Source organism: Rhincodon typus, chromosome 30 (assembly GCF_021869965.1).
Source record: "Rhincodon typus isolate 14 chromosome 30, sRhiTyp1.1, whole genome shotgun sequence".
Lineage (NCBI taxonomy): Eukaryota > Metazoa > Chordata > Chondrichthyes > Orectolobiformes > Rhincodontidae > Rhincodon > Rhincodon typus.
Window position 1 is genome coordinate 32102858 of NC_063361.1, and position 26831 is coordinate 32129688.

Sequence of the window (26831 nt, forward strand, 5' to 3'; positions counted from 1 at the left end):
ATCAAAGAAAAAGCTTGCTGGCATTCTAACAGTCCATGGATGATTAACAGAGGCTGGTTAAAAAAAAAAATCAGCTTAGTTCCTGACACGGTTTTGGCAAATACTTGGGAAATCTACAGCACTGACAGCTTTTATTTGTGGTTCCCGTAGACGATACTGGTGAGCAAAGCAGGGAACATACGAAGCTGACTGTTTCAATAATTGTACTTTAAGCCCGTTAAGAACGTTCTGAAATGAGCAATGTGAGAAACAGTAAACTTATACTGGACTTGGAATTCTTTTGGTCCTTTTCACTTAGTAACTGTTGGCAAACCGCAGCACCAAGATGTCATAAACAAGATTTCATAGCTCTGTATTGTACACGTGGGTGACCTGTCAGAATTAATACAGGCACATTGGACTATAAGGACATCATTCAACACCTCACCACCAACACCCCACATCCCAACTCTGTTCTGTTATTCAATGAGATCTTAGCTGATTTGAAATGGGGGCGGAAAATGTGACGATCAATTTTGCTCCCCTCTCATTATCATCAGCAATCACATTTGAAATAATGTAATTATGGTAATTTAGAAATTGAATATATTTAGTTGACAGGAAAGTAATGAAAACCACTCTTTATATGGGACACAATGCATGAAAATGGGTATAAAAGTTGGGTTAAAAGCCATATCAGGAGAAAGAACCTCTTTAGGATAACATTGCTTCCTCATTTGTTATATTGTTATATTTCATGACTGATTCAACTATATCCAAAAACCAATGGTCTCTTTCCTCCTTCTTCTCCCCCCACCCCATTCCAACCAGAATTTTCTTACAACATCCGATACAACCTCTTTGGAAATTGATGCAAAAAAATTCTCTCTTTTCAATCAACGTTAAAAGTCTTGAGAATAAAGGAACAAACGAAGGCCATTCAATTCACCAGCCTGGTCTACCTTTTAATTAGCTAAGACCATAAGACATAGGAACATGAGCAGGCCATTCCACCCTCAAGCCTTCTCTGCCATTCAATAGTATCATGGCTGAAACAACATTCTTCATGTCCATTTTCCTGCCTTTTTCCCATAACCTTTGACTCCCCTATTATTCAAGAATCTATCTAACTCAGCCTTAAATATATTCAAGGACTCTGCCCCCACAACTCTCTGTGGCAAGGAGTTCCAGAGAATCACAACCTTCTGAGAGAAGAAATTCTTCCTCTTCTCAGTCTTAAATTGGCACCATAGTTCATCTGTATCTGAACTCCATCATCCACCTTTCTTCCATAGCCGTTAATATCTTTGCTTAACAATAATCTAGCAGTCTTAGTTCTGAAATGTTCAGTTGAGTCCAGATTCAACAGCTATGGAATGGGCGGGTTCCTGGTTTTCACTCACCTCTTTGTGAGGAAGTGGGTTTTATTCCTGAAAGATCTGGCTTTCATTTTAAGATTACACTGCTAGTTCGGGATTCCTCCATCAAAGGAAACAAGCTTTTTTTCTCTATCTTTCCTATTGAGTGTCTTTATCATTTTAAACACCTCAAATGCATTACCCTCAACTACAAAGAACACCAGTCAAAATTATGCAACAACTAGAGGTGATTTGTCCCTCATCAAATGGATTTGAGTATGAGATGAAATGACAGCACAGTAAAGCAGGGGACAATCACGACAACAATTTAGATTATTTTTCCTGCTTTTCTTAGGAGATAATGGATGCCTGAAATCAGCTCCCAGAAGAAACCATTTGTTCCCTCCCTGTGCTTTTCAGCAGATTTAATCACCAGCAATTACAGGGCAGCAAAGACATTGTATTCTTACTCATTTGTTCTTACCTGTATGGGGAACTACAGTTTTATTTATACATTCTTGAGATGATGTCGTCCCTAATTAGTATTGAGAAGGTGAATTGCTGCATGTGGTGTAGGTACATCTGCAGTACCCTTACCGTGGTCAGTGCCTGTGTTCATATTGGTTGGTGCATCTCAGAGTCACACAAGTGTTACAGGGCTGCAGGAGGCCATTCAGTTCATCATGTCTGCAACACGCTTCAAATGAGCATCATATTTAACACTGTGCAACATATGGAGGTATTGAACTGATGACTCAAAATATGGGCACGGTGTTCAGCAATGGAGTCTATAACCGTCATTACTCTATAACCTCTGTCAATGTGCTTGCAATTTCTAACTCCAGATCATTTGTGAAGATATTGAAAAGATTCTGAAGTCCCAAAGATAGATCCCAGTGGGACCCCACTGGTAACATTTCCTCAGATTGATGAAGATCTCTTCATCACCACTACCACTGCCTCCTCTGGGCACTATTAGTCAATTAGTTATTAAATTCTAAAAAAATTCTCCACTGATAAGGTTGACACAGTGGCTCAGTAGTCAGCATTGCTGCCTCGCAGTGCCAGGGACCTGGGTTCAATTCTACCTTCAGGCAGCAGTTCAAAAGCACTTCATTGACTATTTCGCAAGAGTTGTTAATGCAAGTAAAGTAAAGTGCTTTTGACACAATGTCTCCATGGGTTTCTACCACGTACTCTGGATTCCTCCCACAGTCCAATGATGTGCAGGTTAGGTGGATTGGCTATACTAAACTGCCCATTGTATCAAGGAATGTGCAGGCTAGGTGGATTGGCCATGGACAATACAAAGTTGTGGGGATGGGATTGGTCTGGCTGGTGCTCTTCGGAGGGTTGGTGTGGACTGAATGGCCTGCTTCTGACCTGTAGGGATTCCATGATCTACTTGACTTTCAGACCAACCCTTTCAAAGTCAAAGGCCTCATTGAAATCGAACTGTACTCCATCCTACTGCTTTATCTGTAAGAAGCTCCGTTGTCACATCCTTAACAAAAAAGATCAGATTGATAAGATCTCTGAGTCATGAGTCCATATCAACTTTCTCGATGTTTTAGATTCTTTATTATTATCTGAAGAGAAATCACATCCGATTGAAACATTAATTCTGCTTCTGTCTCCACAGATGTTGTCAGACTTGCTGAGTGCTTCCAGTATTTTGTTTTGCTCCATTATCTCGGATTTAACTAGGGGGTTCAATAAACTTGATCTGATTGGCAATCAACCTTGAGCAGCAGTGTTATTTCTAAACTAAACAATCAAGCACCAAAAAAACTTTTTTCATCAACCAACATGGATTGTGTTATACGTTTAATTATTTTCAAGTAAACACATTCTTAACATCAACAAAATTACTTTGAGATTTATGGACCTTGGTTTAGGCTGGATGGATTCAGTTCACATCAGACAAATGCTTATCATGTCACAAAACTTCTTACAGAAAATTAAGGTAAATTGTATGAAACTAAAACAGATTACCCTGCCATATTGATAGTGTCCGGCTCAAGAGCTTACAGAAAATGTCAACGGTAGTGAAACTCAGTAGCCTGCTGACTGAGCAAATGACTTATTGTGTAATATAGATAGAGAAGAAGGTCCCATGTCTTCACCTCTCATTGTAGCAAGCACTGACTGTAAGAGTGACTAACCTAACGGCCTAACAGTTCCAGTGTACAGAGGGGAAACTGAACCGCACTTCTTGTTCATGGCCACTAACAGATACTTGTTGAAACATGCTTGTAGATCTCATTTCCTGCAGCTAAGTCTTATTCATCAGGAAGACAAAGTATAAGAAAAAAAACTTGCATCTATATAGTGCTGTGCTCTATACAGCAAAGTATTTTGAAATGTCACCACTGTTGTAATGCAAGAGGCATGGCATCCAATTTTCACACAGCATATTTCCAAAATGACCAGTGTGTTAATAATTAGACAAACTTTTCTACTGGTGCTCATTGTGGCATTTCATATTGAGCAGAACACCGGGGTGAATTTCTTGCTTTTCTTCAAATTATTCCCATGGGATTCTTTACATCTACCTGAGAAAGTTCAAGTGTGGTTTTGTTTAACATCTTGTCCGAAAGATGGTCCCTCTGACGGTATTGCACTCTCTACACGATACACTGGGCATACCAGTTCTCTGGCATGGGGCTTGAATTTACAATTTTTTTTGACTCAGAAGTAAGTGCGTTGCTTACTGAGGGAGACCGGCACATTGCAACATAACATGCAAAGGCAGGTTTGTTTTTAAATCTTACTTTAGCAATCAGTTATTCACAGGAAAGACTTGATATGAGAAAGGCCATTCAGCCCATTAACTCATTAATGCTGAAAGGACCCACAGTCAATCCCTTCAAAGCATCCAGTTGCTTCCTAAACAGTTTCATGCCTTTTGGTTTCACTGCTCAATGATGAGTTTATTTGATAAACTGGGCCAGGGAACACCATTTCATGAATCAGGTCCTCAGTGCTGAGCAGTCAGAGTGCAACATCTTGGTAGAATGCGGACATCTCAGTGACTCATGGCCTTAGTTACAGAATCCCATTGATCATGACGCAGTAAAGAGCATTAGTACAATTCAAAACTATTTTTGGGATATTTTATAATGTAGCAAATCATCTCCACACTAAAGGTAACAAAATACTAACAAATACTTGTACCACAGTTCAAAAGCACTTCATTGACTATTTCGCAAGAGTTGTTAATGCAAGTAAAGTGCTTTTGAAGTGCTGTCTCTCTTGCAGTGTTTTGCTACATGACAACAGCAAAGGCACTTCAAAAATACTTGATTGGTTGTAAAGTGTTTTGGGATTTACTAATATTTGTAAAGTCACGATATAAATGCAAATTATTTCTTTCCTCATATCAATTGTTTAAGGGAAAATAAATAGAAAATTAGTGCACTCGAAGTTTCCTACAATTCTTTGTGTATACTAACCGTAGATCATTAATCATAAGTAAGGTTAGCAAATGTATTGCATCCTGCAGGCAGCAACTTAAAGCGAACACCTTAAACACGGCACTCAAAAAATCACGTGAAGAGTTAATTAATGCCCTCACTGTTCTTTATGACACACTGGAGTACTGTATTAGCAATTTAGTAAATATTCTATTTGAAAAGATTAGTGTTTTAGGTAGGATTTGAAAATGGGTTGGGTTTAGGCGGAGATCTCTGAAATATTAAAACTGTTTCTTGCAAGGATTAAGCTGTCGACAGTGGTAGCTTTGGCCACCCACCATCTGCATATATTACTGAACAGGTGGAATGGTGTACTTCTTGCTGAGGGAAATATATAATGATTTGTTTCATTAGTCGCATTTTTTAGATAGTGATCTTAAATAAGGCATTATATCATCTTGCATGGAGATAATCCTAACTACAATTTGCTAGTTTGAGGGTATGCAGTGTGTTGATGACAAGAAATACCATCTCCAAATGGACTGTAACACTGTCCAAAGAAAGCAGGCCCAATCCTGGACTGGGGTGGCAGGTCAGGTTAAAATTGGGGCTCAGAATTTTGTAATTTTCCAATTATGGAGTGGTCGTTGCAGATGTACAAGACATTGGTGAGGCCACTTTTAGAATACTGCATACAATTCTGGTCGTCCAGCTATAGGAAGGATGTTGTTAAATTTGAAAGGGTGCAGATCAGAATCACAAGGATGTTGCCGAGGCTGGAAGGTTCGAGCTATGGGCAAATGCTGAATAGTCTGGGGCTATTTTCCCTGGAGTGGTGGAGACTGATGGGTGACCTTATAGAGGTTTATAAAGCCATGAAAGGCATAGATGAGACGATTAGCCAAAGTCTTCTTCCAAGGGTTGGGGAGTCCAAAACAAGCGGACACAGGTTTAAGGTGAGACGGAAAAGATTTAGAAGCGACCTGAGCGGCAACATTTTCACACAAGGGTGATGCGTATATGGAGTGAGCTGCCAGAGGAAATGGTAGAGGTGGGCACAATTACAACATTAAAAGACATTTGGACAGGTGCATGAATAGGAGACGTTTAGATGGATATGGTTCAAATACAGGCAAATGGAATTAGTTCAGTTTAGGATACCTGGTCGGTGTGGGCGAGTTGGACTGAAGGGTCTGTTTTCGTGCTGTATGACTCAAAGGCTGCGTGATCGGTAAATCGCAGGTTGGCTTTTTGTCCCCAGTTTACTTCTTTACACAAAACAATTACTTGGAAATTGAGTGGGTCAATTGAAGACGATATACTGGGTGAGAGGGAATATAATTACCCTCCAGAAAATTAATCATTTCGACTCTTTTCTCGGCTCTGAAAATTTGCAGGATTGGAAGATTTTCCTCATCTCCTGCGGGCATGACTCTCAGGGGACCAGCAGAGATCCTGCAGAAATAGTTACGAGGAAGTTGCAAACTATCAAAAGTGAAAATGCAGCTTGGGGTTCTGTCAAAGACCCAGTATCCAGTGTTTCACATGAACTGTAAACCTTGCTGAAAGAATTTTAATGTGCTCCATTATGCATTTGTAAACTAGTCATCTGCACTTTCAATGCAAGACAGAATTCAAACCTGCAGGAGACAGTGTTCTGTGCTTTTTAAACATTTTTACAAGCTGGTTACCAAACTAGACGTAAGCATTAAAGCATAACAGCAAAAATCTTGATTGCCTTGGTTATTTTCTTTACTGAAAATCCTTTCAATCCTTTTTCTCATTTGGACATTTCTCCCTGATCACCCCGAATAACTGCTAAATTTAACACAGACTCCCATAAACTGACATCAGCCAGAAATTCCTGACCCTTAACTGCTTTCCAAGAAAAAGAATTACAGCAAATGATTTTTTTTTGTTGCAGTGTGGGTAAATTGCTTGCGTGACCCTTTCGTGACACAGGGCAATAAGGCGTTTCTAAAGAGGGCTTGTTCGGAGATCAGCCTGTTGAATCCAGCTCTCTTTGTGAGTGCCATCACAGTATGGAGGACTCTTGGAGTGTTTGCAGCCACACAACCATACCTTCTTCGCCTCTTGCAGTTTGAACCTCAGTGGAGTGGGAGCTGAGGGGATAGACCTGTGGCTCCCATCGCAGAAAGGCTAAAGACAAGAAAGAAAAGCTATTTGGTTAAAAAAAAGATGTAAAATTACAACATTCTCTGGCAGTAATAGGTATTACTGATAAGGGAGACAGATTACAGAAGCTTGTCATCCTGTGTTTAGCAGGACAATTCGCAAGAATGCCAAATAATGAATAATCACAACAATTTATACTACAGGAGGAAAGGAAAAGGGTGAGGAGAGGGATGTAATATTGTTGCATTTGGTTTTTGTTTCCCTTTATTCATTCACAGGATGAGGGCATTGCTGGCTTGGCAGCATTTATTGCCCATCCCTAATTGCAGTTAAGAGTCAACCACATTGCTGTGGGCCTGGAGTCACATGTAGGCCAGACCAGGTAAGGATGGAAGTTTCCTTCCCTAAAGGGCATTAGAGAACCAGATGGGTTTTTCCTGACAATTGACAATGGATTCACGGTCATCATTAGACTATTAATTCCAGATATTTTTGTTGAATTCAAATTCTGCCATCTGCCGTGGTGGGATTTGAACCCAGGTCCCCACTGCACTATCTGGGTCTCTGGATTAACAATCCAGCAATAATACCACTAGGCCATTGCCTCCCCATTGAAACTTGGAAATTTTTGTGTTTGTCCTTTTGAGTGCAAGAAGAAAAGCTTTTGGTAATATCTCTCTCTATTCAATGGTTTACATTGGCTTGAACCCAACATAGGAAACAGGAGTTAGAATGACATGCAAATTTGTGCAGCATTCCATGTCATGTAGCAGGTATGATAATATTGTGTTTATTGCACTGGATTGGTCATCCTGAGATTCATGCTCAGTGTTTTTATTCACTCAGGGGCTTATAGACTTTGCTCTGGGCCAGCATTTATTGCTGATCATTCATTGCCCAAGAAAGTGGTGGTGAGCTACTCTCTCGAACTGCTATGGTCCATTTAATGTAGGTACACTCACAATGTCATTAAGGACAGAGTTCCAGGATTTCGATGCAGCAACACTGAATGAGAAAATGATATAGCTCCAAGTCAGGATAGTGCATTACCTGGAGAGGTGCCTACAGGTGATGGTCTTTGCATATTTCCGCAGACTATGTCCTTCTAGATGGTAGTGGTTATGGGTTTGGAAGATGCTGTCTTAGGAGCTTGGTGAATTTCTGCAGTGCATCTTAGAATGTACAATGCTGCTTTGTGGATGTTTGTGGATGTTGTGCTAATCATACAGGCTGCTTTGTCCCGGATGGAGTCCCAAATCCTACGATTGTAGCAGGGAAATTTAGTTAAATAAATCTGGAATTAAATAAAAAGGCTGCATAAATAAAAAAGGCTCCATTCACTGCGACACAGAGAGAGTGATAGACACTAGCTTTAGGGAGGTGGTCACATCACAGGTCCAGACAGATAGATGGGTGATCGCCAGGAGAGGCAGGCAGGTAGTGCAGGAGTCTCCTGTGGATATTCCCCTCCCTAACAGGTATACCATTTTGGATACTGTTGGAGGGGAATAGCCTCTCCGGAGACAGTACACGCAGCTGGTTCTGCTATAGAGCAGAGGTAGGGCAAAGTCCAGGCAAGTGATAGTAGTAGGTGACTCGATAGTCAGGGGCTGAGACAGGTATTTCTGTGGCGGTGAATGAGACCCTAGGAATGGGTGTTGCCTCCCTGGTGCCAGGGTCCTGGATGTCTCTGAGCAGGTACAGGACATCATGAAACAGGACGGAAGAACAGACAGAAGTCATTGTCCTCACTGGCACAAGTGACACAGGTAGGAAGAAGGAAGAGATCCTGTGAAGACAATTCAGGGAGTTAGGTAGGGAGCTAAAAAGCAGGACTACCAGGGTAATAATCTCAGGATTACTACCCATGCCACGGGCTAGTGAGGCCAGGAACAGCAAAAGAGGAAGGAGGGCTTTAGATATATGGATCATCAGGATGTCTTCTGGGCAAGGTGGGACCTGTACAAGAAGGACAGGTTGCACCTGAACTGGAGGGCAGCTGGATGGGAGGTTTGCTAGAGCTCTTTGGGAGGCTTTAAACAAGTATGGCAGGGGGTGGGAACCGGAACAACAGGCCAGTAAGTGTAGGGACTGGGGACAAAAGTGAGACTGAGATATGCATAGCACAAAGTAAGAGCAGGCAGAGGGAAGTCACGGGGCTTAGAGGGACAGGAGGTCTAGAGTGTATTTACTTCAATGCAAGAAGTATAACAGGTAAGACAGATGAACTAAGAGCATAGATTACTGCATGGTATTATGATGTTATTGTCATTACGGAGACATGGTTAAAGGAGGGAACAGGACTGGCAGCTTAACATTCCAGGATATTGCTGTTTTAGATGGGACAGAAAGGGAAACAAAAGGGGTGGGGGAGTTGCATTGCTGATTAGGGATCACATCACAGCTGTATTGAGGGAGGACACATCGGAGGAATCTTGCAGTGAGACATTATGGGTGGAGCTCAGGAATACGAAGGGTGAAATCACAATGTTGGCAGTTTTCTATAGACCTCCCAACTGCCCAGGAGAGACAGCGAAGCAGAAATGTAGTCAGATACTGGAAAGGTGTGCAAAAAAACAGGGTAGTTGTGGTGGGTGACTTCAACTTTCCTCTTACTGATTGTCAAAGAGAATCCCAAGGCCATTTATGCATATATTTGAAGAAAAAGGGTAACAAGGGAAAGAGTAAGCCCACTCAAGGACAAAGGAGGGAAGTTATGCATGGAGCCACAGGAAGTGGGGGAGATCCTTAATGAGTACTTTGTATCGGTATTCACCAAGGAGAAGGACATGGCTGATGTTGAGGTCAGGGATGAGTGTGTGAATGCTCTACAGAATGTCAATATATTAAAGAAGGAAGTTTTGGGTATCCTAAATCGTAATAAGGTGGATAAGTCCCCAGGGCCAGATGGGATCTATCCCAGGTGTTTGCGAGAGGCAAGGGAAGAAATAGCTGGGGCACTAGCATATATCTTCACATCTTCTTTGACCATGCGAGAAGTTCCAGAGGACTGGAGATTAGCCAATGTCATTCCCTTGTTTAAGAAAGGAAGCAGTGATAATCCAGGAAATTATAGGCCGGTGGGCCTGACATCTGTGGTGGGTAAGCTCTTGGAGGAGATATTGAGGGACAGATTTTATGCACATTTAGAAGAAAATAGACTAGTTAGTGACAGGCAGCATGGTTTCGTATGGGGAAGGTCATGTCTCACCAACCTGATTGAATTTTTTGAAGAGGTCACAAAGATAATTGATGAGGGAAGGGCTGTGAATGTAGTTTACATGGACTTTAGTAAGGCATTTGATGAAGTCCCACATGGCCGATTGATACAAAAACTAAAATCACATGGGATTCGTGTGGTAACGGCTAGATAGATACAAAACTGGCTTGGTCACAGAAGACAGAGGGTAGCAGTGGAAGGGTGTTTTTCAGAATGGAGACTGGTAACTAGTGATGTTCCACAGGGATCGATCTTAGGTCCTCTGTTGTTTGTAGTCTTTATAAATGATCTGGAGGAAAACGTGGGTGGTCTGATTAGTAAGTTTGTAGAGCACACGAAGATTAGTGGAGTTGCTGATAATGCCGACGATTATGAAAGGAGACAACAGGATATAGCTGGATCGGCAACTTGGGCATAGAAATGGCAGATGGAGTTTAATCCAGACAAATGCGAGGTGATGCATTTTGGAAGATCAAATTTAGATATGAATTATTCTGTAAGTGGCAGAACACTTAGGAACATTCACATACAGATGGATCTGGGTGTGCAGGTCCACAGTTCCCTAAAAGTGGCAACACAGCTGCCCAAGGTGATTAGGAAGGCACATGGCATGTTTGCCTTAGTTGGCCAGGGCATGGAGTACAAGAGTTGGCAAACCATGTTGCAGTGATGTAAAACCGTTGTTAGGCCACATTTGGAGTATTGTGTGCAGTTTTGGTCACCACATTACCAGAAGAATGTGGAAGCTTTGGAGAGAATGGAGAGAAGATTCACCAGGATATTGCCTGGTTTCGAGGACACTGGCTATGAGGAAAGGTCAAAAAAGACTCAGATTGTTTTCACTGGAAAGACGGTGGCTAAGAGGAGACCTGATAGAGATCTACAAAATTATGGGAGGCATAGATATGGTGGATAGTCAGAGGCTTTTTCCCAGGATTGAAGCTTCAATTACAAGGGGCACAGGTCCAAGGTGAGAGGGGGAAAGTTTAAGGGAGATGTGCGAGGGAGGTTTTTCACACGGAGAGTCATAGGAACCTGGAACGCACTGCCAGAAGAGGTGGTGGTGGAAGCAGACATGCTGGTGATATTTAAGAGGCATCTGGATGGTTACATGAACATGGAGGGAATAGAAGGATACGGACCAACTAAGGGCAAGTTTGTTTTTTAGATTAGTTGGGCATAATGATCAGCACAGGGTCGAGGGCCAAAGGGCCTGTTCGTGTGCTGTACTTCTCTTTTGTTCTTTTTTGTTCTCTTGTAGATAGGCAGCCCCTTTCGTTACTCTTGGTCCAACCTCCCCCTCTTTGGTTGCGTAGAGGTAAAACACTTAGCCATTTACTATAAGGCACTTGGATAGATTTCCTCCATCAGCAATGAGAGAACCATGTAAAACACACGTCAAGTACTAATATTCACTAACTTCACAAGGCGATGAACAGTGCAAGCGTGCATGCGCAGATTCAGCATGGCAGTCACTGTTAAGGCAGTACTCTTTCACCTCCATCGGGAACAAACACCCCGAAATAAAAAGGGTAGCATCAACAATGGTGACCATGAAATTACTGGATTACTGTGAAAACCCAACTGGTTCATTAATGCCATTTAGGGAGGGAAATCTGTTCCACGGCTCTACAAGCCCTGCTCTGCTACTAAATAATCACAGTTGATCTTCTGCTCAACTCCACATTCCTGCCCTACCCTTTATCTCTTAATTCCCTTAGTGTCCAAAACATAGCAGCCTCAGTCTTGAATCCATTTAACAATTGTTAATTGTATATAAATTGTTTAATTTTATGCAGTTGGTGGGCATGAACTGGAGATTCACCTGAGCCCTTCTAAAAATGGACCGAGACTACAATAGTGGTTGTTGGGTTTGGAGGTGTATGCTTTTAATAGATAATTCTGCAAACAAATATAAAAGTGTGTAAGGAGTAGCTTTAGCTCTTTTACCAATGCCTTCCTTGAATAGAAGATGACTGAACATGAACCGTTCTCTGGGGTAGATAATTCCAAAGATTCACAATCCTTTGAGTGCAGACATTTCTCTTCATCTCAGTGCTACATGGGCGACCTCTGATCTGGTAACTATAATCTCTGGTGCACGCGGATATGTTCAAATTGTGAGCATATGCCAATCACAAAGAATTAATGGGCGGGTGGAATTTTGGGCAAAAAGTGACGACACAGCATCTGAATATTTTATGCCAATCCATCAAATCCTCTTTTTGAACAAGTCTCCGCCCACTGATCTGACCATGCTCCTGACCCTCAAATGTGAGTGTCCACTAATTACACACTTTTTTTAAAAAATTCACTCATGGGATGAGGGTGTCACTGACTAGGCCAGCGTTTATTGCCCATTGCTAATTGCCCATTGCTGTGGGTCTGGAGTCATATGTAGGCCATACCAAGTAAGGATGACAGTTTCCTTCTCTAAAGGACATTAGTGAACATTAGCTGGGTCTGTGGCTTAACAGTCCACAAAACCACTAGGCCGTCACTTTCCTATCTGCATAGGGAGTCTGAGTGGGCTATGTCACACTGTTACAAACAGGTTTTCAAATGCAGCAAGAAACAAAATTATTTTTTGTGACATTCTAATTTCAATTTTCTGAGCATGTTTTTAAAGTTATTCCCACTGAAAAACAGTATGTGCTCTCGAATGAACTTATGTGGCACAAGCGTATAAGTCACATTAAACATTAATCCTTTGCAATTTCCTAAACCTCCTGGTGATGAAATCTGTGCTGTCAGGGCCAAGACCAGGCAGACTATGGAACCAAGCTTCTGTGCAAAATTTATGGTACATGGTAGAAGTTTGCTAGATATGTCACAGGATGTTGTAAGAGGAAATCTGTTGCGCTATCCATTATTTACTTCATCACTTAAAGGACAACCTTGAAATGTTTCACAGGAATATCTAAATGTAGCTTGTTTTGATTTTTGGATTACACAAGGAGTATCCACTACAGGGAACTTACTCACATTTACAGGGAAGTGTGTTTTAGTTATTAATATCTGAACTACTGGACAATTTACACTTTTTGGCAATAATTTTCATCAGTAATCATTCCAGTTCATATTCTTTAACAAACAAAATTTGAGCAGATTGGCCTCCTTATAAATCTAATGAACGTGGAATGATGGAATAATAATTACACAAAATATTCCAATACACATTTTTGAATTCTGATGATTAGATTAAACCTTGCTACTTGTTCACACAAAAAAAAATCACGTTGCTCTTGCAAAGATCTATGACTCTATAACAGTTTCATTTGCTACTGAGATAACTTTTAAAGCTCCCTCATTTGTTCAGTTAGTGAGAGGTTACTGAGGCCTAAAGACCAGGAAAGGCTACTCTTTGGTTCATGTTCTGATGGATTTGTCCACGTTGTGGTAGAATCACTATCAAATAACCTCACTCTCAGCTCAAGAAGGGTAAGCTGGTTGTCACTGGTAGCTATTGTCCAGCAGCTATTTCTAAAAGGAAGTAAGCGGGAAAAGAGAAACAGAGAAAAACAGAAAGCAACCAAGCACACACTCTTTTGGATGGATCTGGGCTGAGATTATAATATAGCTCTGCTGTAAAACTTCCCACACGTTGCTAAAAACTAACAAAAGAAGTCACTTGGCTGTACTGTTGGGCACTCTTTTTGTGTGTGGAACTATCCTGCACGAAGGACTCAAAGTTTCCAGGTAAGGGGACAGAAAACAGGTTAAAAAAAATTGAAGGGGGAGGAATAAAAAGAGATAAGTGTACGACTTTGCAAGATACTCAATATGTCACTTGTTGTAGATTAAAGGTAAAACCTGTCTGAACACGGTTTCTGTTTTACTTTAAAGATACTAGTCTGAGGACATTAATCAAGTTGCAACTGATAGTTCTCCCATCAGTACTAAATTTTCATCAGAAATTGACAGATTGACTGAAGCAGATGAGGGGGAGGAACAGTAGCTCTTTTCCAACTCAGGAATATTTCCCAACTTTGTTGTCAAAACTGTCTCACTATAAGACTATCAGCCTTGCTCAAGAAACATAAAGAAAGCTTTTCTTCTCTACATATTGCAATTATTCTTATACAAGCATGTGTTGAAGCTCAAATGGATAATGCAAAAGGCCCCTTAAGGCGGCAGCATGTTTTTTTTTCTCTGAAAAAAAATCCCCTACTTGTCCAGATTGGGGAGGTCAATGTTATAAATTTAAAGTTGATCCCATCTGCTTCACATTCCTACTCAAAAGTGGAACTGTCAAAAAATAGATTAAAAAGTGTGAAAAGAAAAATGACCTTGGCTGCATCTGGTTGCTCAATGCGCCTCTTAGCTGCAAGTTCAAATAACATGGGTTAGTTGATAATGAAGACATATTTGTGGCAAATTGCTTCAGTTTTACCTGATTTTGGTTGGGATGGTGAGGCAAGGTTTTCAATGGAGTAAGACATTGTCTGAGTCACTCTCCCCAAAAGTTACTGTCCAAATTACCTACCACGTCAGTCAAGTGAAACCATCACTTATATATCACTAAAGAAGGGGGTTTGTCCTGTTGGGAATGGTTAAGGAGCCTGGGCCTTGGAAGGATGGAGGATGATCATATTCAAGCAGGTAACACTTTGTGGGCACTTGAAAGGGGGGATGCCTTTCTGGGGAAGATGGTAATTGATCCCTCCCTCATCAAAGGATGCTTAAAGTGGCCAATTAACGGTCTTCTCCCACTGCCACTGGCTTTTTACCATTGTTTTGGCTTTTTCACCTATCTTATTTTTACCTATCGGCCTCCCAGTTGGCCTGGGACCAGTGGAACCTCTTAAAATCAGGCACACTTTGGCCCACAGAGAGGGTCCCAATGCTATTGGTCAACCCCACAGCAATGCTGTTGCCTGCCCTCACCAAACCCCTCACAGTCAGCTCACTGGGTCCTGCCTATCTGGTCCCAAGCACCCTTAGTGACCACATCAAGAGACAATCATCCTTCCTTTGTCTCCTATTGTGCATCAGGTGCGGCCTGTCCCAGCAACACTGACTTCTCTCAGTTAATAAAGGCTGGAGCCCTGTCGAGAAACAATTTGTTGGTGGTCACCAACAAGAAGACAGAGGGTAGTAGTTGATGGGAAATGTTCATCCTGGAGTTCAGTTACTAGTGTTGTACTGCAAGGATCTGTTTTGGGGCCACTGCTGTTTGTCATTTTTATAAATGACCTGGATGAGGGCGTAGAAGGATGGGTTAGTAAATTTGCGGATGACACTAAAGTCGGTGGAGTTGTGGATAGTACGGAAGGATGTTGCAGGTTACAGAGGGACATAGATAAGCTGCAGAGCTGGGCTGAGAGGTGGCAAATGGAGTTTAATGCGGAAAAGCGTGAGGTGATTCACTTTGGAAGGAGTAACATGAATACAGAATACTGGGCTAATGGTAAGATTCTTGGTAGTGTGGATGAGCAGAGAGATCTCAGTGTCCACGTGCATAGATCCCTGAAAGTTGCCACCCAGGTTGATAGGGTTGTTAAGAAGGCGTACGGTGTGTTAGGTTTTATTGGTAGAGGGATTCAGTTTCGGAGCCATGACGTCATGTTGCAGCTGCACAAAACTCTGGTGCGGCCGCACTTGGAGTATTGTGTACAGTTCTGGTCGCCGCATTATAGGAAGGATGTGGAAGCATTGGAAAGGGTGCAGAGGAGATTTACCAGAATGTTGCCTGGTATGGAGGGAAGGTCTTATGAGGAAAGGCTGAGGGACTTCAGGCTGTTTTCGTTAGAGAGAAGAGGTTAAAAGGTGACTTAATAGAGACATGCAAGATGATCAGAGGATTAGATAGGGTGGACAGTGAGAGCCTTTTTCCTCGGATGGTGATGGCTAGCACGAGGGGACATAGCTTTAAATTGAGGGGTGATAGATATAGGACAGATGTCAGAGGTAGGTTCTTTACTCAGAGAGTAGTAAGGGCGTGGAATGCCCTGCCTGCAACAGTAGTAGACTCGCCAACTTCAAGGGCATTTAAATGGTCATTGGATAAACATATGGATGATAATGGAATAGTGTAGGTTAGATGGGCTTCAGATTGGTTTCACAGGTCGGTGCAACATCGAGAGCCGAAGGACCTGTACTGCGCTGTGATGTTCTATGTTCTATGCTCTAAATATGTATCAGCAGACTGCTGGATTGGAACACAGCATCCTCCCCCATCCTCTGTGACTTGTAAGACGCTCACTAGGAGAACAAAGATCCAGCACTGTTTTCAAACAAACCTCTGAAAGGTGGGACTCAATTCTTTGCAGCAAGTTAGAGGGCAACGAATGGAAGAATTCTAAAAAATTGGAAAGTGTTTAAAATACAGAGGAATATTATTTGTCTTACTTGTTAAAATCAGCAACAATAGAGGCATACATTTAGAATTAAAACCTTAAAAAATGACATTGGGGAGGACAGTATTCCACACAAACGATATTAGAATAATGGAATGAATAAGCACAACTGATTCTTGAAACTAAATCAATCGCTGTGTGTTAAAAATATTACACAGAACAGTTGGGGGAAAAATACTTAAAAACGTGGTGAATAGAAGGGAAATTTGATTAGATAGTTTTACTGGACTGACATCAGGCAAATGTAAACAACCTCCTACTGAGCTGAATTTTTCAAACTGTGTGACAATAGCTAATTTTTAATATCTGCACATTATTAACTGCGCAGATTAAACGGCCATTTAATGCTTTTCTTTTTCCTTAGTCAAACAGCATAGAAACAGGCCCTTCAGCCCACCATGTCTCTGCTGATCAACAAACACCAATCTACACTAATCCCAATTACCTTGGTCCATAGCCTACTATGCCCTGGCATTTTAAGTGCTTATCCAGATGCTTCTTAAATGTTGCAAGAATACCTGCATCCACCATTCTCTCAGGCAGCATGATCCATATTTCTACCACCCTTTGGATGAAAAAATGTTGTTCTCTCAGATCTCCACTAAACCACTTGCTCCTCACCTTAAACCTATGCCCTCTGGTCTTAGACATGTCTGCTATGGGGAAGAGATTCCCACAATCTACTCTGTGCCTCTCACAATTTTGTATACCTCAAACAGATTCCCCCCTTCAACCACCTCTTCTCCAAGGATAATAAAAAAAACACAGCCTATTCAGTTTTTCCTCATAACTGAGACTTTTCATCCCAGGCAATATCCTGGTGAATCTCCTTTGCACCCTCTCTAGTGAAATCACATCCTCCTGATAGTGTGGCAACCAGAACTGCACACAGTAATTTGCCCGTGGCCTAACCAATGTTGTATGAAATTGTAACAAGACTTTCTTGCTCTTATATTCTATGCCCCACCTAATGAAGGTAAGCTTCCCGTATGTCTTCTTCACCACCCTGTCTGCCTGTGCTAACAACTTCAGGGATCTATGGACTTGTATGCCAATGTCCTTTTGCTCCTCAGTACTCCCAAGGGACCTACCATTCGTGTATATCCTTCTCTTATTAGACTTCCCAAAATGCATCAATTCACACTTATCAAGATTAAATCCTATCTGCCATTACTCTGCCCAATTTAGTAGCTGGCCAATACCAGACTGTAGCCTGGGACTGTGCTCCTCAATTTCAACAATAACCCCAATCTTCATGTCATTTGCAATTTTACGAATTAGATTACCTAATTACCTTCCACATGCACATCCAAGTTGTTAATCTACATAACAAAGCAACCTTCCATCATCATACTTCCCCTCCTATGTGTCAGCCAATTTTGGATACAGTTTACCAACTTGCCTTGAATCCCATAGACTCTTACCCTTCGGACCAGTCTTCCATGTCAGGTCTTATCAAAGTCCTTACTGAATTTTATGTAAAGCACATCAACTACCCTCAACATATTTACTCACCCTTTCAAAATCAATTAAATTAGTCAGACAGGATCTCCCTCTTACTAATCAGTGCTGATTATCCCTGCTTTTCCAAGTACTGATTCTTCAGAGCTATTTCCAATAATTTTCTGACTGCTGACGTGAGATTGACTGGTCTGGAATTACCTGGTCTAACCCTGCTGCCCCTCTTGAATAAAGGAACTCCATTAGATATCCTCCAGTCATCTGGCACTTTACCTGTGACCAGTGAAGTATTAAATATCTCTGCCAGGGCCCCAATTTCCTCCCTTGCCTCCCATAGCAGCCTGGGATACATCTCATCAGGCCATGGAGATTTATGCACCTGTACCAGATAATGTTACCCAGCATTATCAGTATGGACCCCTGTCAAGAAACAATTAGTTGGTGGTCACTTGTAAAATATGTATCAGCAGACTGCTGGATTGGAACAAAGCATCCTCCCACATCCTCTGTGACTTGTAAGACCCTCACTAGGAGAACAAAGATCCAGCACTGTTTTCAAACAAACCTATGAAAGGTGGGACTCAATTCTTTGCAGCAAGTTAGAGAGCCACAAATGGAAGAATTCTAAAAAATTGGAAAGTGTTTAAAATACAGAGGTAGTTTGCAGAACAACAAAAACATCTTGGCGAACCAATCAACCACAACATGTTCTAGAGCCTCACTATTCCAGCTGAAATCCCAGGCTAAATGTCCTTGTGCTCAGTGAATACAAATGTGAAGCATTCATTGAAAAACCTCATCCACATTCACTGGCTCTGCACACAGGTTACCCCTTTGGTCTCTAACAGTGTAGCGATTACAAAGAGGTCAGCCAGCTGGATGTCATAGAATATGAGTTCCCTGATTGGACCAGATTAACAGCCCCAATCACGGACCCTGGCTGACATAGAAAAGTGGAGTGTCACTCTGGTGCCCGACTTGCTGTGAAGCAGTACTATAGTCAAGGACTGTACATATATAAATCAAGGGTGACTTGGTGACGGGATACTAGTCTATGTAGAGTTATTTCAAATAGGTCCCACTCTTTCCTTGATAATCCTCTTATTCTTCATATACTTACAAAAAGCCTTGGGGTTTTCCTTGATCCCATCTGCCAACGATATTCCATGGCCTCCCTTTGTCCTCCTAATTTCCTTTTTACGCAAACTCCTACACTTTCTATATTTTTGAAGGGCCTTCCATTTTTAATGTGATGTACCAGACATATGATTCCTCCTATTTTTTAAAAAATCAAACTCTTGATATCTCTTCCTGCAGCTGATATTGAGGACAGGTCAATAAATAACCACAAAAATGTTCCAGTTTAGCAGGCTATCAAAATCTAAAATCTCTCCAAGCTACAGGGTGGGATAGTTCAGCAGACACTTTCTTTGGTTTCTAGATCCAAGGCTCCAATCCAGCACTGAATAGATAAAAATGTCACGGTCAGTGGGGCTCCCATGCAGAATAAGTTTCTAAAAGGACCCATATCAGCAATAAGCAAGCAATTTTACTGAAGCCATTCTTGTATATTGTAGGAAATATCATAGCTATACCGGAGGTGAGTGAAAGTCTTGCATTTCTATGATGCCATTCACAACACCAGGATGTCCCATTGCACTTTACAGTCAATTAAGTAGTTTGGAAGAGTAGTCAATGTTGCAAAGTGTGAAACAGGACATAGCATGGTCCTACAAATGGGAACAGTTAACCTATTTTAATAAGGCTGTAAGACATAGGACCAGAAGTAGGCCATTCAGCCCATCGAGTCTGCTCTGCCATTCAATGAGATCATAACTAATCTGACAATCCTCAACTCCACTTTCCTGCTTTTTCCCCATAACTCTGATTCCATTGTTAATTGAAAATTTGTGTATCTCAGCCTTGAATATATTAAATGTGTCAGCTTCAATAGCCCTCTGTTTGACAGAATACAACAGATTCACTAACTTCAGAAGAAAATCCTCTTCAACTCCATTTTAAATGAATGTCCTCTTATTCTAGGATTATGTCCTCTGGTCCTTGACTCTCTCACAAGAGGAAACAACTTTTATGCATCTACCCTGTCAAGTCTTTTAAGAATCTTGTATGTTTCAATAAGGTCGCCTTTCATTCTTCTCTCTTCCAAGGAGTACAAGCCCACCTACTCAGCCTCTCCTCAAAAGACAGTCCTTTCATACCTGGTATCAGCCTAGTGAATGATGATGTTGACTAAGATTTAAATTTTGGCTAAGACATGAGGGGGTAACTCCCTTCCTTGTCATCAAAACAGTAATATGGGGTCTGTTACTTCCATCTGGAAGGTTGTTTGGATAAATGTTTGAAGAGATATGGGCTAAATGCAGGTAAGTGGGACTAGTTTAGTTTTCTTGGCAGTGTGGAGGAACAGAGGGATCTTGGGGTCCACGTCCATAGGTCCCTCAAAATTGCTACCCAAGTTGATAGGGTTGTAAAGAAGGCGTATGGTGTGTTGGCTTTCATTGGCAGGGGAATTGGGTTTAAGAGCTGCGAGGTTATGCTGCAGCTCTATAAAACTCTAGTTAGACCACACTTGGAATATTGTGCTCAGGTCTAGTCGCCTCATTATAGGAAGGATGTGGAAGTTTTAGAGAGGGTGCAGATGAGATTTACCAGGATGCTGCCTGGACTGAAGGGCAGGTCTTATGAGGAAAGGGTGAGGGAGCTAGGGCTTTTTTCATTGGAACGAAGAAGGACAAGAGGTGACTTGATAGAGGTGTACAAGATGATGAGAGGCATAAATAGAGTGGATAGCCAGAGACTTTTTCCCAGGGTGGAAATGACTATTATGAGGGGGCATAATTTTAAGGTGATTGGAAGAAGGTATAGGGGAGATGTCAGAGATAGGTTCTTTACACAGAGAGTGGTGGGTGTGTGGAATGCGCTGCTGGCAGTGGTAGTGGGGTCAGATACTTTAGAAACTTTTAAGCCACTCTTGGATAGGCACATGGATGATAGTATAATGTAGGGTATGCAGGGTAATTTGATCTTAGTAGGACAATAGTTGGCACAACATCATGGGCCAAAGGGCCTGTACTGTGCTGTACTGTTCTATGTTCTTAAGGTCTTGCTTTAATGACTTCTTTGACAGTGCAGAGCTCCCTCAATGATGCATTGGAGCTTCAGCCTAGACTTTGGTGTTCAGCCCTCTGGAGCAAGGCCTGAAACCAAAATCCTGTGACTCATACTGAGACCAGAGTGCTACTGACTAAGTCAGGTTGAGAAATGCTTTTTTCTGAGGTTAAGGTCTTTTCATCTTTACTGCAAGAGTGGTTAGAACGTGGCAATTGTCATCACACACTGTAGTTGAGAAGAATAGCAGAGAAATACTTCAGGAGAAGCTAGATATGTAAATGAGAAAAGAATAAAAGAAAAGAAATTGGTTGTGGTGAGATGAAGCAAAGGTGGAAGGAAGCCAATGTAGAAGCAGCTTAGAGCCATTTGGCTAAATGACCTGTTTTTTGGGGGCTGGAAATACTATATATTACTATATTGTCCCACTACAACATATCAATGAATATTCAATGTTCACACCTAATGCCCAAAATGGAAAGTGCTTGATTCCCAGTGACTAACCCTCCTGCACTGATGAGCAGAAAATTAGATTTGAGAGTGCTTCAAAGCATGGTTGGTAATTGTGGTAAGTGCATATTTCTTGCATCGTTTAGTATTTTTCCCCTAATTGATTCTTTAGCAATATGGCTCCCAAACCACTATTATAATGAAACTGTGGTCGAGCAAATGACCTTGGCTCAAATAGAGGTTTGCAAATAACCCAAAGTAAAAATATTGGAAGAGGTAATGAATTTGCTTGCATGCCTCAAGGAAGTGAACAGATGAACCCAGTAGCACTGAAGTGTGCATGGATTGGAGCTACACAGCTGTCCACACATGCAATAGGCTAAACTCTCACGGTGCACGTAAGAGGAGTTACTTTTAATTTACTCATTTGGCATGGGCGTCGCTGGCTGGCCAGCTGTTATTGCCCGTTCCTACTTTCCTTTGAGAAGGTGGTGGTGCACTGCCTTCTTGAACTGCTCCACTCCACTTGCTGTAGGTAGACCCACAATGCCCTTAGGGAGGGAATTCCAGGATTTTGAACCAGCGACAGTGAAGGAACAGTGATATGTTTCCAAGTCAGGATGGTGAGTGGCTTGGAGCAGAACGTACACTTGGTGGTGTTCCTATGTATCTGCTGGCCTTGTCCTTCAAAACTGAAGTGGTCCTGGATTTGGTTGGTGCTGTCCAAGGATCTTTGGTGAATTTCTGAAGTGCATCTTGTAGATAGTAAACACTGCTGCTACTGAATGTTGGTGGTGGAGGGAGTGAATGTGGTGCCAATCAAGCGGACTGCTTTGGCCTGGATGGTTTCAAGCTTCTTGGGTGTTGTTGGAGCTGTACCCATTCAGGCAAGTGGGGAGTATTCCATCACACTCTTGACTTATGCCTTGTAGATGGTGGACAGGTTTTGGTGAGTCAGGAGGTGAGTTACTTGCCACAATATTACTGGCCTCTGACCTACGCTCACAGTCACTGTGTTTATGTGACGAGTCCAGTTGAGTTTCCAGTCAGTGGTAACCCCCAGAAAATTGATAGTGGGGCATTCAGTAATGGTAAACACCATTGAATGTCAAAGGCAGTGGTTTGATCATCTCTTATTGGAGATGGTTATTGCCTGGTATTTGCGTGGTACAAATGTTACTTGCCTCTTGTCAGCTCAAGCCTAGATATTGTCCAGATCTTGTTGCATTTGAACATGGACTGCTTCAGTATCTGAGGAGTCACGAATGGTGCTGAACATTGTGCATTGTGTGGTTAGGGAGTCATTACAGTAAATACCAAAATGAGTCAAAAGCTTCAATATAGTGTTTCTAGTGGTAATCCCCTGAATTTATCAATAGTTTGGGTTTTAAAACTTTGTTTTACAAGAATTCTACATTGTGTTAAGATATATTTAACATCATTATGCTGAATCATTTGGTAGTACATAGCTGAGTTTCAGCTAAAAAAGACACAGATTGTTGAATTTTTTCAGCTTGCAATCATCAGGACAATTGACAAGAATACCAAAGTAAAGGGAAACTACATTTATACTGTATGAGAAGGCACTGGTTAGCAAATGACTGGTACAGGCCACCAAGCCAAAGAGATACGCTACCCATCACACAACTGAGTACTGTTGTGTATGAATTTTGGTGCTGGTGTGCTGCTTTGCACATGTAGGTTGCACATCCCAAAGACTGGCAGATTGTATTAAACAGAATATCCTTTTGATTGTTCTCAATAAGCAAGGGTATTGACCTTATCCAACCAGCCCATATTTGCAAAACTTAAAACACGCTGTCCAATGTTAGATGTGATACCATGATGACAAGATTTGCTAAGAAACCTTGAATGTGCTAAAAATTACACTGATAACCAGTTTAAGATTGTCAGTGGGGCTCAAAAAGTGGCACAATTGTACATATTGGAAGCTACACATTAATACATAGGGGTCTGTTCATTACAAACATAAAGAACATGTGCTCCCACTGTGCTTGTTTCAACTCAACAAAATTAGTGACAGCCGTTCGCTAGCTCACTTTTCAGGGCAATGCCCTGACCATAGTCAACCTGCCCAGTTTTGGTTTTAAAAAAACATGATTCAGTCTATTCAGATTTGTTATTACATTCCTCTAAAGCAGATGGGACTTGAACCTGGACCTCCTAGCTCAGGGCTAGGGACACTATCAATGTGCCACAAGAGCTTTTTAAAAGAACTTTTGATGTTTATTCTAATCAATCTGCTATGATATACTTCTGGGGCAGGTGGGGCATGAACCCAAACCTTCTGACCTATGGTAGGGGCATTGTCACTTCGCCACAAATGCTCAATCTGCTTGGTTTAAAAAACCTAAAGCTTGGCAGTTAACAGTCAATCATCATTTAACTGGTGCATTCTCCATGCAACGCCTCTACTAAACAGAATCTTCTTGTCAACAGGTCAGCACGCCTTCTGATATGGTGCAACCAGGTTGTTTTCCCTTAACATTGATATTCCTTGCAGCTTTTTTTGTAGGAACACCACCTCTGGAATGGCACTAAAGTGTACAGAGGCACAAACTTCACAACATAGAAGTGTTATATTGCTGCTAAGATATGATACATTGTCTTCCAACCAGAGCCAGCCCTGGGTATTTCAGTGGAGCAAGGGGAAAGTCCTCAGTTCTATCAGCGTTCCCTGCCAACACCAACTTCAATATCCAAATTCAGGCTGGAGCCACCATCTCTCTTTTATCCACCATGTGGAGCAGTCAGCTGAACAGCTGGCACTAATCCATCACCTTTGACTTTGCTCCTGGAACTTTCGCCTCAGTTAGACATATGGGACCAGCTTGATGCGATTATGCACAGAATGTAGTGACATTGGCCAACATCTACACAGTTTCATTCTAGCTTAGGGGTGTCTGTTGCCAGGGACTGACATCATTGGTCTATTTTTCCATGTGTTGGTGGCCATTTTGACAGCCATTTTTGCATTCATGCTAGTCATTGATTTCTTATGAGTTGTCCTGATGAGCGCAAGTCAAAATGCCTTGACAAAATGGGTCTTTTTAAACAATACCGTCAGGCTTCTGCACAATGAAATAAAGCCTTAGAAGTGCTCTAGTTTTGTACTGATCAAAACTATTAAACATAACATTCTGCTGCATTGTACAGAGCTATGCAGGTCAACAAAACATTGAGAATAACAGAAATTACTTCAGAGTCATTTTTAATAAAAAATGATCTCTGCACTTCCAGGGAACAGAATTTTTTTTAAACCACACAATACACGGATGAGTTTTAGTTTTCATTCCCTGTCCACATTGGCTCATGATGGAGAGGTCCATGGGTGTCCAGAGCAATCTTGTCACCTTGACCAAGTGACCATTCATCACAAATGATGCAGCTAGCAGGATGACCAGGCTATCTGACCAATCCAATTCTGATCTCGCCCATCATCCACAATAGTACATTTTCAGCACTGGTCATTGATTAGCAATGAAGACAGAGATTCTCAGATGATTCTTTTTCAAACCATATTTCTCTGGTGCAGGAACAATGAGACAAATTCCAGTCCTCCTACTGCTCTCACACATCCCTTTATGGTTTCCCAACTCGAGTGTAACCTGTGGCTCAAGTCAGTAGAGTTCTTCCCTCCAACTCAAAGCGTGTTTAGCTTCAATCCCACTGCAGGAGCTTAAGCATCTAATCAAACGCTGATTGTCCCAGCCAAGCAGCGAGAGATTGCTGCTTGTTGGCATCAACATATTTCAGCCAAGTCAATAAACCAAGGTCCCATCTCTCCTCTCAGTTGAATGTAAAGGATCATGTGGCATGATTTTTAAAAGCAAAAGTGTTCTCCCTGCTGTCCTGTCTAACACTTACCCATCAATCAACCTAACTAACACAGTTCTGGTTATAATTACATTGTCACTATGGGAGCTTGCTGTGTGAAAATTGGCTTCCATATTTCTTACATTACAACACGATTTAATTGGCTGTGATTTGCTTTGGCAAATTATGAAAGGAGCTTTAAAATGCATTTTTAATGCTACCCATTTCTTACATTACAACACGATTTAATCGGCTGTGATTTGCTTTGGGAAATTATGAAAGGAGCTTTAAAATGCATTTTCTTTTAGACACAAAAGAAAATAAAGAGACTTTTTGTCTACTTGAATCAGCACTACATGCATGCCGAACCTACCTCCTATTAGGAAATTCAAGAGAAAAGTGGGAACACCAAAATTCCAGCACCACAGTACCTAGAGATCAACAAGAGTTTTAACTCCTTGTATGTGATGTTATTTTTGTGACGTCCTCAATCGCAGATTACACCCATTAGAAAAGGCACAGGTTGCTTTCCCATCTGGGCTGGATGAACTGACTTCATCGGTTCCCAGTGTCCTTGGTCATGGAGAGATGCAGGAGGATTAATCACCATTTCCACTGTTTCCAGAGGCACTTGCTAAAAGCACATACCATAAAGCCAGCACGATTCAGAAACTTCAAGATACAATTTTCTAATTGCTATGGGTAGCACTATTCTATTCATACAAATACAATTTCCAATCCTTGTTATTTCTTGAAAAAAAACATAGGAGATCTTATTTCTATTCAGTCTGTCATACCATAAAATTTTCTACGCTGATTTGAAGGTGGATGCTCAGGCAATTTGACCTATCAGATCCATGCTGCTGTTTATATTCCACATGTGCTCCTCCTCTTCATCTCATCCAGTCAGCATAACCTTCCAATCCTTCCTCTCTTCTGTTGATAAGATGTGCCTTAAATGCATCTTTTACCTTAACTGTTCATGATAGTGAGTCCTACATTCTAATTATTCCCTGGATAAAGACGTGGAGATGCAGCAGGAACAGTTAACTGTCAATTTCTGTACTCAGAGTAGACAGGTAGACGCTGCCATGGGAATACAGCAGAGATCTGCAGATACCTTAGCCTCTTTTCCAGATGAAAAATGGTGCAACGTATGCACATGCTATATAGATTGGTGTTCTTTTTTTAAAGTGTGGTTTTTGGCATCCTAGTCCCAAATGCATTCAATTCTGGTTGCCACATTATAGGAAGGATGTGGAGGCTTTGGAGAGGGTGCGCAAGAGGTTTACTAGGATGTTGCCTGGATTAGAGGGTATGAGCTGTAAGGAGAGGCTAGAAAAACTTGGGTTGTTTTCTCTGGAGCAGTGGAGGCTGATGGGAGACTTGATAGAAGTCTATAAAGTCTATGAGATGCATAGACAGGGCTGACGGTTAGAATCTTTTTCCCAGAGTTGAAATGTCTAAAACAAGGGAGCATGCATGT

General features: G+C 41.6%; 1 protein-coding gene across 1 annotated transcript in view; it reads right to left on the reverse strand.

Moving 5' to 3' along the window:
• Window positions 1-5886: 5886 nt before the first annotated feature.
• The window catches only part of LOC109924288 (CDGSH iron-sulfur domain-containing protein 3, mitochondrial), a 52622-nt gene continuing 31677 nt past the window's right edge, over window positions 5887-26831 (reverse strand). Inside the window, exon 3 of the mRNA XM_020524299.2 lies at window positions 5887-6913. Coding sequence (XP_020379888.2) covers window positions 6731-6913 — 183 coding nt within the window. The 3' untranslated portion in view covers window positions 5887-6730. The remainder of the gene's footprint in view (window positions 6914-26831) is intronic.